Here is a 19,030-nt window from a genome sequence, read left to right on the forward strand (position 1 = left end):
CACCAATAACAGAAAATCGAGTACTTGTTCATCCAGACTTATTTATGTGTTTGAAAGTAAAACACAGAGAGTGAGCCAGCAAATTTTGAGGCCTTCAGATGAAACCTCAGATTACAGTGCAGCTGATGCGAGTGATACAGCATTTTATGAGGACCCTATTAAATTTTAAAACAATAAACACCAACCGCAGTGTTGTGCTATATTTGGCTCAAACTCATGTGTGTTAAGTTCCTCTAAGATCTTTTCCTGATTGTGAAAGAATCTGGTTAAATTTAATAATTTAATTTTCCTTTTCATACTTCCTTAAAGCGGTTATTTTTCATTTTAACTGCGTATGTTTACCTATTTTGTCTCTTACACAGACCAACTGTAAGATTTCAGTGCATAACATGATACTAAATGTGAAACGTGACTCCGAGCGCACTGGGCTTTGTTTTCTTTCGGTAACAATGGTTTCCCTCCTTGTACGCAGGGTATGTTTGACTGGGTGGATATTCTGGAAAGCAAACTGGATTCAATGTCACCTGTAGGCACAGACCTGGAAACTGTCAAACAGCAGATTGTAGAACTCAAGGTACAGTCTGGAACATTTGTATATAAATATACAACAGCAGAACTGTTCTATGATAATTCATTTCTGCTCTGGTTTTATTTATTTATTCCTTTAACTTCACTGCGATTTTCATGGATAGAGCAGCCATATCGGACACCAGCTGTGTTTATGTTGAGTGTTTGATTCACAACACACCCTACTTGGTGTGTGTTTTGCGCAGATACAAAAGCGCCATAAAAATAGCTTTCATAAAGTAGTCACATTTACTTTGATGTGCAAGAAGACAAATTAATCTCTTGAAAGCGCAAAGCTGGCATTGTCTGTATGGCTCTGTGTTTCTGTTGACCGATTGGGCGTAACGCTGTATGTGCCGTTTTGTCAGGAGTACAAAGGAGAAGCGTACCAGCTACAGATTGAGATGGAGCGTCTGAACCACCAGGCTGGACTCCTGCTGAAGAAGGTGACGGAGGAGGCCGACCGCTGCGCCATCCAGGAGCCGATGTCTGAGCTCAAGATGCTCTGGGACAACCTGGATGAGAAGATCATCAGCCGGCAGGTCAGAAAAGGGCAACAAGTCGAGCGAAGATTTTAAGCAAAAACCAAAATTTTAAATACTGATACAGATCTCGGCTCGGGAATAACTAGTTTTTTGATTTTAAACCAGCTTCTCATGGAAAAGAAACCAGCTCAACGTTAGCTTTAACAGGCTGTGCAATGCCTTATATGCATGTCAAGTGTTTTCACTCACTGCGGTGTCTAATGTTTTAATCTGTTATTAATCCAGCACAAACTGGAGGGAGGCCTGCTGGCTCTGGGCCAGTTCCAGCATGCACTGGATGAGCTTCTGGCCTGGATGAGCCACACCGAGGAGCTGCTCAATGAACAGAGAAAGGCTGGAGGAGACCCCAAAGCCATCGAGATAGAGCTCGCCAAGCACCACGTACGCCAAACCTCCTCTCAGCTTTCTTTTGTCTTTTTTTTTTTTTTTTTTCAAATGGGCGGCTTCCGTAAACAAACACACTTTGCTGTATATTTGATTTAATCCATGAAAATGGAACAAGACAGCAGGAGATTAATCCCCCGTTAAGTGTATAGTTTATCCCCTCAGTCGTTTACACCAACTGAAGTATCGATCAATGCAAATCAACGTTTTCCACCGATTAAGTTATTGTTTTTCACTACAGGTTCTCCAGATAGACGTGTTGGCCCACAAGTCCACTGTTGAGACGGTGAACAAAGCCGGCAATGATCTGGTGGAGTCCAGCGCCGGAGAGGAAGCTTCAAGTCTGCAGAGCAAACTGGAGAATCTGAACCAGAGGTGGAAAGCCATCCAGGAGAAGACGGAGCAGAGGAAGCAACAACTGGAAAGTTCTCTGCTTCAGGTATAGAAAAAAAACAAAACACTTTCACAGCAAGTTGATGTACATGTGCCTCATTTATTGTAATTTATTGTGCAGTAAATTGTGACTCATTCTTTTCTCCCCAGGGAACAAGTCTGTTGTGTCAAAGTCATAAAGTTCTGTTGAGAGGAGTGATTACCGTCTCTCCCCCCCCTCCTCATTTTTTCCGCATCCCGTGGAGTTTCTATTCATAACTTCGACACTTAGGGGAGTGCTTTGATGTGAGGAGGGATATGAGAGACTGAAATATCGTTTGGGTTTAAATTTTTATTCAAGAAATGGTTTCATCAAACGCATAATCTGCTGCAGGTCAAGAGGGTTTTCATGGATAAATGTTTCAAATATTTTTAAAAAGCTCTAAGTCCCGGAAGATAGATTTCTTGAAGGTACATTTTGGTGCAGAGTAAATTTAAAATGTTCAAATCCAAAAGTAAGTTTAAGGAACAACAACAATTGTGAATGACTCTGTTGTTTTCACCCTATAGTTTTAATTCAATCTGAACCCGGCTTTTATCCTGCTGAATGTCTAATTTTGGGAGCTAAATGAATCGAAGGAATGAATGACTCAGACATCCTCCTCTCTGAGCCATAGGTTGTTTACAATGAGTGTGTGTGACACCTTTTGTCCTGACTCAGGTTGTATTGTGTTGTAGGCCCAAGGTTTCCATGGTGAGATAGAAGATATGCAGCAATGGCTGAAAGACACAGAACGTCAGCTGTTGGCATCAAAGGCTGTGGGAGGCTTACCAGACACGGCTCGGGAGCAGCTTAACGCCCATCTGGTATGTGTTTAACAATATGAAAGGCCGCATGCAGATGGCAAGCTCGCGAGGAGGTGACTGTGTCTTTTCTGTGTTTTATCTGAAGTGTGAAAATTAAATGACACTGCAAAATACACTACTTGCATCGCCCCGCTGAAGATGACAAAAAGCCTTTTAAGTGTTGCAAATTGATTCGGCCACGTCTGACTATAATGAATTTGGGAATGTTTTTCTTCTTTGTTTGTCTTTGCTGTAATGGAGACACTTTCACAGCGAGCTTTCCCTAAAGGAGCACCGGTGGTGACAGTTCATGAAGCCAAAAACAGAATTATTACTTGGAAGCAATAGCTTTTATCAAATTAGTAACATCATACTGTTTAAATGTTTGTGGGAAACATGCTTCTGAGAGTCTCAACGTGCCTCGATATGCTCATTCTTTCACCATTTTTGGGTTAGTTTTGGACAAACCGCTGACAAAAATCCATTACATACACTTTGAACAGTGCAAAAATCCAAAAGTAGAAGCCGATCTGTCTAAAAGTGTAATTTAGTCTGTTTGACGAAAGCATCGCTCTCCTCATTCCATTGTGTCTTTTTTCTTGTAGGAGTTGTGTTCTGCCTTTGAGGCAAAGGAGGAGCTGTATCAGGAGCTGCAGAAGAAGGGTCACCAGTTGCTCACCATGACGCCCGAGGGTCCAGACAGCAACACCGAGCAGGACCTCGGCAACCTGAAGGAAAAATGGGAGGCAGTGCAGGCGAAGGTCGTGGAAAGAAAGGTAGAGACTCCCTGAATGGCTTTCACAGCTCTTAGCTTAATGATTCACCACTTCAGGTCTTAGGTCCCAGCGAGGGATCGCTGACATGCACTTGAGCCATGACTCTGCGGTTGAAAGCCTCTAATCCCAGCGCTGATAATGAATGGTGTAAGGACAGAGTGCTGGCAAGGACACACAGGATGCGGTTACCCTGTAGATCACAGCAGTTGCTGTCTGAGTGGAACAACAGTGGTCTCACATGTTTCCACAGTGAACATTTGACAAGTTCGTAAAATAAATAATCGAGCTAAGCTAATATTCGAGCCAAAATAAACACTCATCAGTCACAGTGTTGTTCTTTTAACATTTTTATTTACTATGGTACTTGTTCGGAACAACATTTACTCACTTGTGCTGCTACAATAAATAAATATCATCATTTTAGATGATGTCAAGATAAATTTTCTTTGCCTTTTCACATCTCTCACTCCAGATATGGAGCTCCTCATTCTGGTTGTTTCAGTCTTCACCATAACATTTTGCCTTTTGCTTCCTATTTACTTTGGTCCTGTTCCCAGATATTCAAAGTCTGGCAAACCTTAGAGCTACACAGAGATGCCGGCCAAACTCTCTGTGGCAAAGTGATACTCCTGTAGTCTAGTGGCTTGAATGCAACTTTTTCAAGCACAAAAGAGTATTTTCTGATGATTTTCTGTAGTAAATAATGTCTATTAACCATCTAAACCCCAAGCAATGTTTTTTTGCTTCTGTCACATTTTTCCTCACTGTGGGCTCATTTTTCACTTCACTATAAAGTCCTGCACCTCTGTGGAATCCATTCAACAATAACTAGAAGTAAAGGAAACTCAGAAAGGTTTTGCATGCTGTGTAACACAGTTATAATGAAAAAAAAAATGTATTTCTTAAAAAAACAAAAAACTGGAATCAGTATTTTCCCAAGTGCATACAGGTGTTACCAATACTAAAAAATAAAATAGTGACTCTACAAACTATAGAAATTTTAAAACTTTACTTTTACTACAGTTTGTTTCCATATTTTTCTCCTATCAGCTTGCATTTCAAAACATCTTCGCCCTATAGTCCCTGAATTTTTGTCACATGACTGTTGGTCACAGCTGAATCACCAGTGGCTTTTCAATTGCACTAATGAGCAAGTGCAGAATTTTTTCTTTTTTCTTTTTTCTTTTTTTATAGAATCTGATTTGTACACATTATCAGTTTTTTTGACTAATTTTTTAAAAAGACGTGCAGAACAGTGATTTTGTTCGGCTTAGATGTCTTTCTTTTACATCATTAGTGAAAAGACAGTTGAAAGATCCAATGATTCTTTCTGTTTTAACTGTTTCTGGACGTGACAAACGGCATCATTTTGGTGATTTTGTAAAGAATATAACCTGTCTTCCAACCATGCCAGCAGGTTTTGGGGTTCAGATGATTAAAGGACAGTTCTATATTTAGCAAGACAGTCGACACAACCCACAGTACATGAGAGAGCCACATTATTACTCATAGCTCTGATCAGGTTTGTAATGTCATTAACACAGCGTTTACTGTCATGTGATGAGACTGAGCCACTGGCCTCGGCTCTCGCAAACGGATGTTTTTCGATGATGGAGTCACTGTGGATGTTGCTCTTACTTAATTAAAAACTCATCATTCCCTTTCTGCCTCATCATCGGCCCCCTCCAGAGATGTTAATTTCCTCTGTTTAAACAGAGGTCATGTTTGGCACAGTGGAAGTGTAATTGTTTTTTTCCCCTCTTTATTAGGTGCCGTAGCAACCAAACACAGCCTTTGTGCAGCACTGAACAGTATAGTACAGGTTATGGGTTATGTGCTGCACAGTGCTCTTTGATCTTTATCTACAAGGAAAAAAACAAAACAAAATTACTTCATTTTTTTTGTGCTTTATCTCCACAGGCGAAACTAGAAGAAGCTTTAACGCTGGCCACAGATTTCCACAACTCTCTGCAAGACTTCATCAACTGGCTAACCCAGGCAGAGCAGACGCTTAACATGGTTTCACCCGCTTCCCTCATCCTGGAGACCATCATGTTTCAGATCGATGAGCACAAGGTAATGTTTGTACAGAGAGGATTGTTGAAGACAAGAAACTTCTTTTCTAATGTTCGTGCATGACTGACTTGTGTGCTCATGGAATAAAAGTGTTTCTGAGAAGCCAAGTTAAAGCCTCATCATCCAACTTTGCTTTTATTTAACTACTATGATAGATACTGTGACAGATATTAGTATCATATACAAAATAGCTGTTCGTGTTCACCATTTCCTCATTCTGCTTTGACCTCAAGCCAACAATGACTCAATGACATCTGTTTTGTCATTCAAAACAAAACTCATTAGCACATTAATCACACAAATCACATTAGCTCTGCTGCTGAGTGAAGCCCTTGATTCCCCTTTTGATATTATAACATATGACCTAAATCTCTGCTATTTCCACTCTTGTACTGTACTTGCGCAGATGTTCGTGACAGAGGTGAACTCCCACAGAGAGCACATTATTGAACTGGACAAGACCGGAACACATCTGAAGTACTTCAGCCAGAAACAGGATGTGGTCCTGATCAAGAACCTGCTGCTCAGCGTGCAGGGCCGCTGGGAGAAGCTGGTGCAGAGGTCTGTTGAGCGAGGTCGTCTGCTGGACGATGCCAGGAAGAGGGCGAAACAGGTGCTGCTCTGTGCATATTTATACTGAGGCATGGTTTCAATGCTGTCAGGAATTTTTATTATCATTGGAAAGTTCTGGAAATAGTATGTTTATCCTGTTTCATATTCTGTCTGCAGCCTATTACAGTATTTTAATTCGTATGGGCCTCTTCTGTTTCTTGAAAAATTAATCATGTGAACAATATGCAGGACTTTGTGATAAATCAAGTGGAATTGAACCTTTTTAAAATACCTTACACTCTTCATTTGTTTCGTAATCTTTAATTAGTTCCATGAAACTTTCAATAAACTGATGGAGTGGTTGGATGAATCTGAGAAGGCTCTGGACTCTGAAGTGGAAATTGCCAATGATCCAGACAAAATCAAGACGCAGCTGGTGCAGCACAAGGTAACATTGCTTTATCGCGGTTGACTGGGGGGGAAGGAAGAAAAAAAAAAAGACAATGAAAAAATGGAAGTTAAAATAGGTAGGGTCTGTTTGACAGCACCTACAGCAGAGTTTCATTGATTAAACGGAAACGTCTGCATTTAAGCGTTTCTAAAAATAATGAGCCAGCTGCACTCTGATGAATGTGTAATATATTAAAGCTGGAATTCCAATAGTAAAAGCTAGTTATGACAATTGCACTATCTACAGGATGCATTGGTCGTGCATTTACTCGCATTACAGCTTCCTCTTGTTGTGTTTGCAGTGTTATGTGGAGAGATTGTGCTAATCCTATCATAATCCTGGGATGGACCAAATGTATTAGGGCAAGCCTTGCTTTTGGATACTTTTAATCTCCAAAGAGCAGTGGCTCTTGAGTTTTGACCCCTTTTTTTGTTTCTCTCACAGAATAATGTCTTCTTAATCACAAAACACATACCCACACAGATTAGGGTGCTACTCAACATGGCAACAATAGTAAAAAGAAAACCTCCGAGTGTGTGCATGTAAAGATACAGACTCACAGCGAAGCCTATTGTAGTTTCTTTATAATAGTGCTGATAATTTCTTTTTCTCCCATGCAGGAATTTCAGAAAGCTCTGGGCAGCAAACACTCTGTGTATGACACCACCGCTCGAACAGGGCGGTCCCTGAAAGACAAGACCTCCCTTCAGGATGATAATCAGAAGCTGGATGACATGCTGAGTGAGCTGAGGGACAAGTGGGACACAGTTTGTGGCAAATCAGTGGAAAGGTGAGGATGCACCTTCCCATGTTTGCCGCCGTATTTTATCCCACCGCCCTCTAGTCAGACTACTTGCAGTGCTCCGAGAGAGGCTCTTGGTTCACTGTGGATGATTTATTTCTCCTGCAGGCAAAACAAGCTGGAGGAGGCTCTGCTGTTCTCCGGCCAGTTTACAGACGCTCTCCAGGCTCTCATTGACTGGCTGTACAGAGTGGAACCTCAGCTGGCCGAGGACCAGCCGGTACACGGAGACATAGACCTGGTTCTCAACCTGATAGACAACCACAAGGTAGAACACAACACCTAACTAAAGACACAAGGACATTTTCACTGCTGCAACACCTCCATTTCCTATTATCACCGGTTGTTTCTCATCGCACTTGAAAATACTTCAATCAAGCCAAGGTTCAGCTGCAAACACCAAAAGGAACATTGCACCTTTTTAATGAGACTCACGGTTCTTTGAAGTTTTCTGTCTAGCAAGGATGTCTGGCAAATGGATGCTGTCATGTTTGTTCATTTCCCTTGACCTTTGTTCAGTCATTATGATTATTTATGATCCCACAAAAACATTATTGAATTTATGAAGAGAACAAGTTTGCTTGAATTATGCAAGTCGTTGTAACCCAGTTTATGACTAAATCATACACAGTAAATTAGTGAAAGAAACCATTTCTCCACCTGTTTTTTTGCAGCAATCTTCAAAGCACCTTAAAACATTTGCTCTCATAAATGAGCACTGTTCAGAATGTTGTATGCAGGTTCATGTTGTCTGATTGTAACGTGCAATCACTGCTGACTGCAGGTTTTCCAGAAGGAGTTGGGAAAGCGGACAGTGAGCGTTCAGGCTCTCAAACGTTCAGCCAGGGAGCTGATTGACAGCAGCCACGATGATTCCTCTTGGGTCAAAGTCCAGATGCAGGAGCTGAGCACTCGCTGGGAGACAGTTTGCAACCTCTCGGTGTCCAAGCAGGCCCGACTGGAGCAGGCCCTGTGCCAGGTACTGAAAAGCCCCATTAGAAACAACGTAGACTGACTCTGTGAGCCTGACTGATGTGTGTCTTCTGTCTGCAGGCTGAGGAGTTTCACTCTACGGTTCACATCCTGCTGGAGTGGCTGGCTGAGGCAGAGCAGAGTTTGCGTTTCCATGGCACCCTGCCTGATGATGAGGAGGCTCTGCGGGCGCTTATCGAACAACACAAGGCAAGCAATGCAAAAGGATTTTTTCTTAATCCAAGCTGAACTTTACATTCTTATTTAAATTGTATATTTTGACAGTTTCGGCTTGTTTTGTTAAAGAAGTGAAGCATGCCGGCATTCTTATTTGATTAAGTCTTTTTCTAAAGTAAACAGTTGAGACCATGACTCTGTAATTGCAGCCTGTCTGTGAGTAGATCTCCTGTCATCTTCTCTGCCAAAAATTCAGCGCTGTAGATATTTTTCTTAACTATGATATCATCGGATCGAAATGGCTCCGACGTTGCTCCAATATTAAAACAAGCACGAGCAATGTTTCTTTTTTATGTTCGTTGAAGATAATCCAATTCCTTATCTAAACGCCTTTTCCACTTGCTGATTTTTAAGGAGTTCATGAAGAAACTGGAGGAAAAGCGAGTTGCTCTAAATAAAGCGACCAGTATGGGAGAGGCCATTCTCAGCATCTGCCATCCAGACTCGATCACCACCATCAAGCACTGGAACACCATCATTAAAGCCCGATTTGAGGAGGTCAGTTCACAGCTGCATGCTGGCACACATGCCTTACATACCTGTAGGTATGACAGTATGCATTACACTGTTTGGATGCTTCGAGCTACGATAACAGAGACTTCCTCTTGCCTTTTATGCACAAATCACTAAACTGGGGCATTCTGTTGGTTTAGGTTTGATGCTTTTTGTAGCACCCAAAAGAAATACAAAACAGAAGTTATTGCAGATTTCAATCTAAATGGCGAAACAGGCAATGATATGATTTTAGTGCATTTCGAATTATATTTTCTGTCCATGTGACATTAGTAATGTGTATGATGCTTCTGTTACAGGTGCAGGCTTGGGCCAGACAGCACCAGCAGCGACTGGCTACGGCCCTCACTGAGCTGTTAGCCACTCAGGAGCTGCTGGAGAATCTTCTGACCTGGCTGCAATGGGCTGAAACCAACCTCAACGACAAGGACAAGGAGCAGCTGCCTCAGGAAATCGAGGAGGTCAAAAGCCTCATAGCCGAACACCAGGTGAAGTAAAACTGCAGGTTTAAAATAAGCCTAGCGTAATTTAATTAATAACCTAAGAACTCCTAATGTATGGCTTTTCTCATCACAATAGCTAACTGTCACTTTTTTTTCCTGCAGGCGTTTATGGAGGAAATGACCAGGAAGCAACCAGATGTTGACAAAATCACCAAGACTCACAAAAGGAAGGCTGCTATGGAGCCCCAAATCCAGTCTCAGATCCCTGTGCTGGAAAAAGGAAGAGCTGGAAGTATGTATCCCACAAATTTCCCTGATAGAGCGTGACCTGAGCCATCTGGCTTTGTGCTGAGTCACTGCAGGGTGACGCGACATCCTAACGTTGTCCGGTTTAGCACCTGTAATGATGTCACTGTGAGTCTATTCCTGTTGATTACATGATAGAAAACACAGTTGCAGTGAAGTGTTTCTCTCACAGGAAAACGTTCTCCCACACAAACGATGTATGCATCAACCACGCAAGCTCCCATTGAGACCAAGAACCCGCGGATTAACCTGCTGGTGACTAAGTGGCAGCACGTGTGGCTGCTGGCTTTGGACAGAAGGAGGAAACTGAACGATGCTCTGGACAGGCTGGAGGAGGTAATCCGGCACTTACACACATGAGCCCTCAGTGTTATCGCAAGCACACGTTTCCTGTAAATGTGTGGCTTCCCTATTCTTATCACTTTATAATTCCCTTCTGTGCAGTTGAAGGAATTTGCCAACTTTGACTTCGATGTGTGGCGGAAGCGCTACATGCGCTGGATGAACCATAAAAAGTCTCGTGTCATGGACTTCTTCCGTCGCATTGACAAAGATCAAGATGGCAAAGTGACCCGGCAGGAGTTCATAGAGGGCATCCTCTCCTCCAGTAAGCCCAGCATACAAACTCACAGCTGCCCATGTTTGCACCAAAGGCAGCAACACGCTTATTTTGTAACACTTTACTCTTCATTAGAATTCCCTACCAGTCGCCTGGAGATGAGCGCAGTTGCAGACATATTTGACAGAGACGGCGACGGCTACATTGATTACTATGAGTTTGTGGCAGCTCTACATCCCAACAAGGACGCTTACAAACCACTAACAGATGCTGACAAAATTGAAGATGAGGTAACAAGAACTCTTACGCGCTGACTTTAAAACTGTCCATCAAGGACAGACTTCAATAAAAAGTTATCTGCTTTTAGGTTACACGTCAAGTGGCAAAGTGCAAATGTCCAAAACGATTCCAAGTGGAGCAAATCGGTGCCAACAAATACCGGGTAAGCACATTTTGAACTTTTCAGCTTATTTAAATACTATATGTATTTTTAAGAAGTACAAGCTGTGACGTGGTTATGAAATCTTTCAAATTCTAAAGTTTTCTCTCTTGGTCAAGGTAAGGGTTGAATGTGCTGAAGTGTCATTAAACATCAACACATGCTAACTTGTCTATATTTTTATTGTTCTTCACGTCACCAGTTCTACCTTGGAAACCAGGTACATATGAACGTCATCTTCTGCTTTTTATCCTTCTGTTATGTGCCTTATCAAGCTTTATGTCCTTTTTCATTTACCACGTTTTCTGTCCAGTTAACACTTTCTGCCCAGATTCCTGGCTGATGTTCTCAGACTGGAACTCAGAAGTAGAAATAAAAATCCTTGGCCAGCTCTTTTAATCTCTTTTCCATCCAACAATGTGGTGGTGGCTTAATATTATCCAAAAAAAATTGATTTAAAATGAACTATAAAGCCTTAAAAGCCCAATGTGTTTTAAGTTTTATGTCATTCTATTTTCAAATTAGTTTTTGTGTTGATGGAAAATAAGACAATCTATGTGAAAATCAATGTAGTAAATGTTTATATATCTGCTTTTGAGTTTCAGAAAATACAATATTGACGTGCCAATACCATTTCAGCCCATATTTTATTGGTCCACGGGCATAAATTCATCTGCTGGGCATATAATAATGCTTTCTGTGTGCTTGCCTTTGGTGCTTCAGTCATGGGAATGATTTACCTCAACATTGGCTGACACACGTTTGCATAACTGACACTTTATTAATTTGTTTTTTTAAAGTTGGGCAAACTTGATGATGATTTCAATTAATACGTTGCTTTTCATTTTTCTTTCTGAGTTAATATGTCCTGATAAATTGCATGTTGCAGAAAGTTTTTTTTTTATATTGTTATGGGTTGTTGGAGGTGTTAGTGTGAGGGGACAGGGGCTTTAGTGGTGCTTCATGAACTAGTTTGTATTGCTGTTTCACACGACATTGAATTGAAATAATTCTTTTGACAGTTTGGTCTGGTTCACTGCTTACATGACTCCTTAATCGGCGATGAGACAATAGCAAACAGGGAAAATCAAAATCTTACCCCCCACCTACACGTTGCGGTTTTGGAAAGCTGTATTCTGGTAAATGGTTATTCTTAAGTTGTTTCTTGTGCCTCTTTTTCCTCCAGATCATCATCACCTTTAATGTATTTGATCACTAAAATCACCAGTGGCATTGAATCATTCTGATAATCATACAAGTGCAAGATTTTGTTTTATTTGTTTTTGTAACCAGTTACAGATATCATAAGATAGTCGGCACTTAGCTGGAGGGTCATCAGTGTTTGGTCATGTCTGCGTGTCACAGTGTGTTAGATTTAGACAGAACTGATCCGAACCATTCCTCATGTTGTTCTCAGTGTGCCATCGGAGCTAGCTGCATCGGACCTGCATCAGTGTCAATGCATCCCGAGCATTTGAGTCATAGCTGTAGAAAGTGCAACAAAGTGCTGGACTGCAGGAGATTGATGTCTGTCTGCCTGCTCAAAATGTGAATTCTGGTTTTGACAAGAAAGCATGCGGCTGTGATTGTTCTGTGCAAATTTAATGTATCTGTGCTAATGCTCATTGTCACATCGGACTGGCTGATTTCTGTCTCGTATCACCTCCATACGGCTTGAACCATTCACACCCATAACATGCTCAGTGTTCTAATGTGTGATACTGTGTGATTGGTCAGATGAAGGCAAATGATTATACACGAGGGCCCCCTGGTGGTACAATCATGTGCCTTCAGGTCTGTTTTCTTGTCGTTTTTTTTTACAGGCTAATCCTGCAGTAACGGCACCAGATGCACTGCTGAAATATAGTCAGACATTAAAACTGAAACCACATATCAGCAGAAATCACTGACATGAGAAACTTGAGTAGCCAAGTTTGTACAGCCGTGAAGTTTGTGTAACTGCCCAGCTTTACGACACAAAACAGGAGATCACATTATATGAACTATTAACTTTAACTGACATGAATGTAGAGCCTGACTGATGCTAAAGCTTTGAAGCTGTGAGTATAAATAGTTACAACATGTCCCAAAAATTCTGATGATTTGATGAAGGCACTACAATAGTGCAGTTTTTTCTGCATTAGGTTTATGTGATTTACTTTTTCCTGTTGGTTTAAATAGTTTACATCAATATACTGTATCTCCAGTATTTGCTAATACTTTTGATCCAACAATAAATCAGTCAGGCTCGACATCAAATGATTGAATGTATCAGTAGAAGTGTTAGGCATGAGAAACTATAAAAGTCAATTCACTTTAGCATGAACTCTTTGAATAATTTTAGAATAATACACACACTAGTGAAAGAAAATCAGTTGATCTTTGTGTAATTTGTGTCCTCGAGAATGAAATGAAATGTGAAGATTGATGTCTTTGTGTCAAAATCTTTGTGTGTGTGTGTGTGTGTGTGTGTGTGTGTGTGCGTGTGTGAACCTGTGCAACATAGAAATGAAACCAGTAGTGAACCTAAAGCACCTTTTTGCAGCTTAATTAAACGTTTGATCTGTTTTCACCCAAAACAAAGCAAAATAAATTCAGTGTAATAAATTTGACTCTCCAAACCAGTCTGGTTTCCAATGTTGCACAGTTTTCAGCCTGCAGCGCTCGTGGGAAGGTCAGTGTTTTCACACGTCCCCTCTCTGTTTTCCTTCCCCCGCTGTAGTTTGGAGACTCTCAGCAGCTTCGTCTGGTGCGGATTTTACGCAGCACTGTGATGGTGCGGGTTGGAGGAGGCTGGATGGCTCTGGACGAGTTCCTGGTGAAGAACGACCCCTGCCGAGGTGAGTTCAAAAGTTTAGCACGACAAGTCACAAAGCAGGGCTGACGGATTAAGTGCGCAGTAAACGTACATGTCTAGTTTTGTGTAAGGTTTCCTTCTAGATCCATTTAGGTTTTTCTTTGTCATTTTTAAATGAGGGAAGGTAGGCGTTGCTGAGGGCTCCATCAATCTGACTTTGGTTGTCCAGTTTTTCCGATTCTCAGAAACATTTCTATCACTATGATCTTCCTCTGTATGGGTTGTTAGAATTTATTACATAGATTATGACAATTTGGTAGCTGCAGCAGGGAAATACTGTGCAATAATTTAATCATTTTAACATGAACTGCCTTAAAGTTACAACATGCTTAGTGTGAAAATTACTTACTGTGTTTATTACTGAGGATTAAAGTCAGTCAGTGAAAAATCTATTGGTAATAAAGGTATTTTTTCACCAAAATAACATGATGAATATTATTAGTGCATTGCATTTTTCCTCCTTAGTATAGTAAGTCAGAATAACAGCTACAAAAGAGTAAGTGTTTTGTTTGTTTGTTTGTTTGTTTTTCTTAGTTTGAAGAACTTCTTTCTTGTCTTTGTATTGGACCATTGTACTGATTTATACTATGTTTTGGAGTTATGCCACTAGTTATGTACTTTCTTTTATTCACTAAACTCACTCTCGAGTGAAAATCTCAGTGAGAAAACACAGAAAGACTTAAATCATCTCCTGGAAATGCGTGAAAGTTTCCTACCTGTGTCCATGTCTAGTGCAAAAGAAAAAAAAAAAAAGAAAAGCTCTTGTACTCTGCTTGTTTCCGCTGTCTTCTGTATTAATTATCAATTTCTGTTTTTCCTGCTAAACCCCTCCGCCTGCTGAACATGATATCATTTCTTCTAGTTCACCACCACGGGAGCAAAATGTTGCGCTCGGAATCAAACTCTTCAATTACTCAGTCTCCTATAGGTTGGCAAATCTCACACTTTCTCACCTTGCTCCATGAACCCGACAGTGGTATGTGTGTCTGCACATCCGAGCGTGTGCTGCTTTGTGTTGGTCCTGGTGTGCGTTGCCGTAGCTGAGTGTGAATGAATGGCATTCTCCGAAACCGGCTCCGCTCACAAAATCAACTGTCATTCAGCTGCGGCTGGTTTTTTCATGCATGCGGTTGTTTGTGTGAGTCACATCACCTGCTGTCACTTTCTCTGAGGCACTATTTTGGGACTTGACGAATCAGCTCTTTCTTTACTCTCCCAGCATGTAATGAGGGGCTCTGAGCCAAGCTTCTTTTGCAGTTTTCAGGTTTTGCTGCAAGCATTTGAAACCCCAATGAAAGGTTCAAGAGATGCTGAACTGTCTATGTTATCTGTAAATGGCAAATACTCGTCATTGGAGAAAATGGTGACGTTGTCTCTACACAACTCACAACAAAACTGAAACAGTATTTATTGCACTGTTTTTTTGTGGTTTAGTTATTAAAACTGCTTGAAAGTCTTTTGTTTTTAACACAACTTCCCAAGTTTAGTTTTTTCTGTGTAGTTTGTGTTTTCTTGGTTTTGTATTTCTCTTAATTTGGCAGGTTTTAGTTGTGGAAGTAGTTAGGCAAGCTTTGATTTATTTTAATTTCATCAGCTTTGAATACGGAGAAACAAAAAGTTTATTCTACAGCAGCAGTAATTGGACTCCTGTTGGGGCAGTATGTATAAAATGGGAAGATGCATGGGTTGTTTGTTGTTTCGTTTGTGCATTTTAAATAATGCACTTTATTAGAAAAGAGACAATCACATCATGGTAACACTTTATTTTATGCGTCTGTAGTTTCTTAGTAATTTCTCAATAATTCCCATCTGTATTTGAGAATTTATTTGAAATTTCCATAGAGTCATTATGTAATTTGGTGCTATTCACAGAGAAATTTCAGACAATTTTTACAGACAATTGGAGAATTTAGTTGCCAAAATGTTTAATTTCCTCACAGCCAACAGTACAATTCAACATATACGCTACATAAAGTTTCTAATAATAATCTAGCAGCTCTTTCAAAGATATTTCAACTTACCTAAAAAAGCAAAGGTCCTATAAAACTATTGGGAAATTCTAAGAAATTTCAAGACTTAAAGTGGAAAATAAAGTGTTGACTCATCATCAACTTCATCACCATCAGCACAAAAATAACTGTATGTATAATCACTGATGTATTTATGAAGTGCGGCTCATTTGGAATGTAATCTCTTAGCTAAAGGCAGGACCAACATGGAGCTGCGAGAGAAGTTCATCCTCCCAGAGGGAACCACACAGGTGATGGCAAGCTTCCGCTACAGAGGCCGGAGGTCTCGGCCGTCGTCCAGAGGAGCTTCTCCCAACAGATCCACGTCCAGCCAGAGCTGCCCGGTGCCGTCACACCAAGCACTGACCAGCACGCCCAAGGTGAGAGGCCCCGTCTGCCGTGAGAGCCGGCCGTTGTTTCGCCTTCTGTAGATTGATCATTTCCTACCATGATTTTCCTCTTAATTATCTGCCTTTCTTTACTTGTTTTGCATTATTTGATTATTTTGTGATTTAATTTCTGTTTCTCCCATCTAGTAAATCCTTGTAGTTTTTGATTTATGAAACCATATCTGTGTTTTTTGATTTGCCATTGTTCCCCAGACTCCCCAACACATAACCCGCAATTATGATAAGCCATGGCTTACAAACAGCAAACCCTCCACTCCTCTTAAATCATCAGACTCCTTTGGGAGCCAAGGTTCATCCTCAGAGGTATAGTCTTATAAAGCACATGATGCGGAACGCTTTAGATATGTGACCCAACTGAAATCTACTACAGATTATTTTAAAAAAGAGATGAAAACAATTTTACCAGTAAGTACAAGGTGTATTTATTAATTTTTTGTAAGCTGATTTCTGATTTTTTGATGAAATTTACAGAAGCAAAGTCAGCGATTTCAGCTGGGTCTATAAACTCTTAATTTCTTTGCATAATGGGCTCAATCTTTAAGTCTTGCCTGATTAAAAAAAAAAAGAAATCTGCTTTATTTTAAGCCAACTGCTCTGTCTTTGACTTTCTAAGTGTTATCTATGCATGTGTGATTGTTTAAAGGCTCAATAACTACCTTCAATCATACTAACTGTTTCTAAATAAGACGCCTCGGCTGCTGCAAAAATAAGGATTTTTAAAGCATTTTTTCCTAAACTTTTAAACTAACTCAGTAATATTTTCTGGTATAACTTGTCGGTAAGCATCGTTTTCTGCAATTATATACTGGTACTGTACCGTCAATCGCCGTTGATTACAAATTGCAACACTTAAAGTTGTGTCTTTTACAGAGTTCAGCGGTTCAAGGCAGCAAATTGCGTCTTCCTGGGTATTTGTCTGGCAAAGGGTTTCAGTCTGGTGAAGAGGGAACCTTGATCAGCGCTGCCGTACTGAAAGCTCGTACACAGGGAATAGGTGGTGAGTAGAACATCAGTATATCACTACTTGAATGTGAACGTTGCCTCAGCGAATGTGAACGTTGCGGAACGCTGTCAGCTGGATGTGTCGGTAGGAAGTGTTTGCTAACAAGTTTGCTGTATCAGCTTAAAAGATGATTACATGTCAGTGATGTGTTCATGTTGTTTGAAAAGATGCTTGCTCGTACCAGCTTAGTCACAGATCTGTTGTCAGGGTGACCTTCAGTCGCTATGGCAGCGGTTGCTACTAACAGCAAACCTCAAATCATAACCTGTGACAAAACACAGGAAACTCAAACTTCTTAATCATCGTCTTTGATTGTTGTGTTTCCAGAGTCGAGAAAAAATTCCAGCCGGCCAGGAAGTAAAGCCGGAAGCAGAGGGAGCAGTCGCAGAGGAAGCGACGCCTCCGACTTCGACATCTCGGACATCCAGTCTGTGTGTTCAGATGTGTCCGAGACGGTCGGTGAGTCCACCAGAGCAACGCCGCGGTCTGCGTCCCGCCAACACGGAGGAAAACCCTCCAAGATCCCCACTCCTCAAAAAAGAACCACTCCCACAAGCAAACTGGCCAAGGGATCCAAGCGATAGTCAGTGGCCTTGAAAACAAACAACCCAGGAGCTAGTTGCACCCGAAAACACATAATGGACACTGGAAACGTTGAACTTAAAAGACTGCAAAATGTGTTGAGTGTTATTTAAATCGTTGCGAAGATGTAAAATATTCTGTTAAGAGGCAATATGGTTTAATATTATGTGAGAATGGAATGTTAATGGCCTTGTGTATTTGTTTTTAATGTATTTTATTTTTTGTGGGGAAAAAAAATGTCAAATTGTTTTTATTGTATTTTATTTTATTTATGCAAATCCTGTAGGTTTGATGAACACTAGGAAAATCTGGGAATGAGCAAGTGGAACGGTTAACTAACATTTCTACACACTAATGAAGGGCAAAAATGTGGACTTAGCGCTCTGAGAGTTACTGAATGTACTGTAATTTATGTATGCTGATGTTTGGAGTAGATGGTGCTTCATGGTACCATTGGAGGCACTGCAATTATCTATTTAAGTGCTATGTTATACTGCCAACTTGCATTTAAAGGGCAATGCAATATACCACAGTAAACCCCAGTAAGCACTGCAGAAACCTTTGAAAAACCCCTATTTAAGACAAGTAGCAAAAACCTCGTAATCATGAAGCTTTCAAGTCCTGTTTGTTTGTCAGCAGCTGCAGCCCCTCTTTGGTTTGACCACTTCACAGCAACGTGTACATTGACCTTGAAGAGGTGCCACTCTATGTAGACATTCTCTGTGCATCCATGTCAATGTATGGTTAATTTCGGTAGAGCTGAAATTGTTACTGTAATATTACTTTGTAATAAACCTGCTTGCAGAAAGCCACCAGAGACTGGTGTGGACCACAGAATCGTCTCTGCTTTGCTGACTTTAGCTCATCAGGCTCATCAGCAGCTCGGGATGGCAGCGTCTGTCTGTGGGTTGGTCAGTCGGTTCACCACTTTGGCTCGCACTGAAATATCTGAGGGATCCGAATGGTGATGCTGTGATGTTTTCTCTTGCACCATTATCAACAGAAAATGTATCACGCAGTAAATGAATAGATTTGCACAACACGGGCGCCGCTACAGCTCAAATGGTTGAGCTGACGTTTCAAGTGTAGGGCTACAGTCCCAATGTGGAGGTCATGAGTTCGAATCCCGCTCATGGCCCTTTCCCACACGTCCTCCTCACATTCTTCTCCCCTACTTTCCTCTCTCTCTCTCACTGCACTATCAACAAAGGCAAAAAAAAAAAAACTTAAAAAAAAAAAGATTTGCACAACATTTTATACAGATTTTCATGGTTCCCAGTTTTCATTTTGTGCCATTTAGTCTTTATCAGTGACACAATAACTTTGAAA

General features: G+C 40.9%; 1 protein-coding gene across 7 annotated transcripts in view; it reads left to right on the top strand.

Annotated features, from left to right (window-relative positions):
• The window catches only part of dst (dystonin), a 109,289-nt gene extending 90,751 nt beyond the window's left edge, over nucleotides 1–18,538 (top strand). For 6 of the 7 annotated variants that reach the window (XM_008294017.1, XM_008294018.1, XM_008294019.1 and 3 more), the window contains 27 exons: nucleotides 465–574; nucleotides 936–1,109; nucleotides 1,338–1,493; nucleotides 1,738–1,935; nucleotides 2,607–2,735; nucleotides 3,320–3,490; nucleotides 5,411–5,566; nucleotides 5,973–6,179; nucleotides 6,447–6,566; nucleotides 7,190–7,359; nucleotides 7,480–7,639; nucleotides 8,156–8,350; nucleotides 8,425–8,553; nucleotides 8,935–9,078; nucleotides 9,393–9,581; nucleotides 9,699–9,828; nucleotides 10,015–10,178; nucleotides 10,287–10,449; nucleotides 10,537–10,691; nucleotides 10,769–10,843; nucleotides 11,043–11,060; nucleotides 13,563–13,680; nucleotides 14,560–14,673; nucleotides 15,896–16,086; nucleotides 16,309–16,419; nucleotides 16,987–17,113; nucleotides 17,447–18,538. In XM_008294017.1, the coding sequence (XP_008292239.1) occupies nucleotides 465–574; nucleotides 936–1,109; nucleotides 1,338–1,493; nucleotides 1,738–1,935; nucleotides 2,607–2,735; nucleotides 3,320–3,490; nucleotides 5,411–5,566; nucleotides 5,973–6,179; nucleotides 6,447–6,566; nucleotides 7,190–7,359; nucleotides 7,480–7,639; nucleotides 8,156–8,350; nucleotides 8,425–8,553; nucleotides 8,935–9,078; nucleotides 9,393–9,581; nucleotides 9,699–9,828; nucleotides 10,015–10,178; nucleotides 10,287–10,449; nucleotides 10,537–10,691; nucleotides 10,769–10,843; nucleotides 11,043–11,060; nucleotides 13,563–13,680; nucleotides 14,560–14,673; nucleotides 15,896–16,086; nucleotides 16,309–16,419; nucleotides 16,987–17,113; nucleotides 17,447–17,703 (4,031 nt within the window). In that variant the 3' untranslated portion in view covers nucleotides 17,704–18,538. The remainder of the gene's footprint in view (nucleotides 1–464; nucleotides 575–935; nucleotides 1,110–1,337; nucleotides 1,494–1,737; nucleotides 1,936–2,606; nucleotides 2,736–3,319; nucleotides 3,491–5,410; nucleotides 5,567–5,972; nucleotides 6,180–6,446; nucleotides 6,567–7,189; nucleotides 7,360–7,479; nucleotides 7,640–8,155; nucleotides 8,351–8,424; nucleotides 8,554–8,934; nucleotides 9,079–9,392; nucleotides 9,582–9,698; nucleotides 9,829–10,014; nucleotides 10,179–10,286; nucleotides 10,450–10,536; nucleotides 10,692–10,768; nucleotides 10,844–11,042; nucleotides 11,061–13,562; nucleotides 13,681–14,559; nucleotides 14,674–15,895; nucleotides 16,087–16,308; nucleotides 16,420–16,986; nucleotides 17,114–17,446) is intronic. The other variant, XM_008294015.1, reaches the window with a different exon arrangement.
• Nucleotides 18,539–19,030: the final 492 nt, after the last annotated feature.

The sequence above is a fragment of the Stegastes partitus genome, unplaced genomic scaffold, assembly GCF_000690725.1.
Source record: "Stegastes partitus isolate 25-593 unplaced genomic scaffold, Stegastes_partitus-1.0.2 Scaffold929, whole genome shotgun sequence".
Lineage (NCBI taxonomy): Eukaryota > Metazoa > Chordata > Actinopteri > Pomacentridae > Stegastes > Stegastes partitus.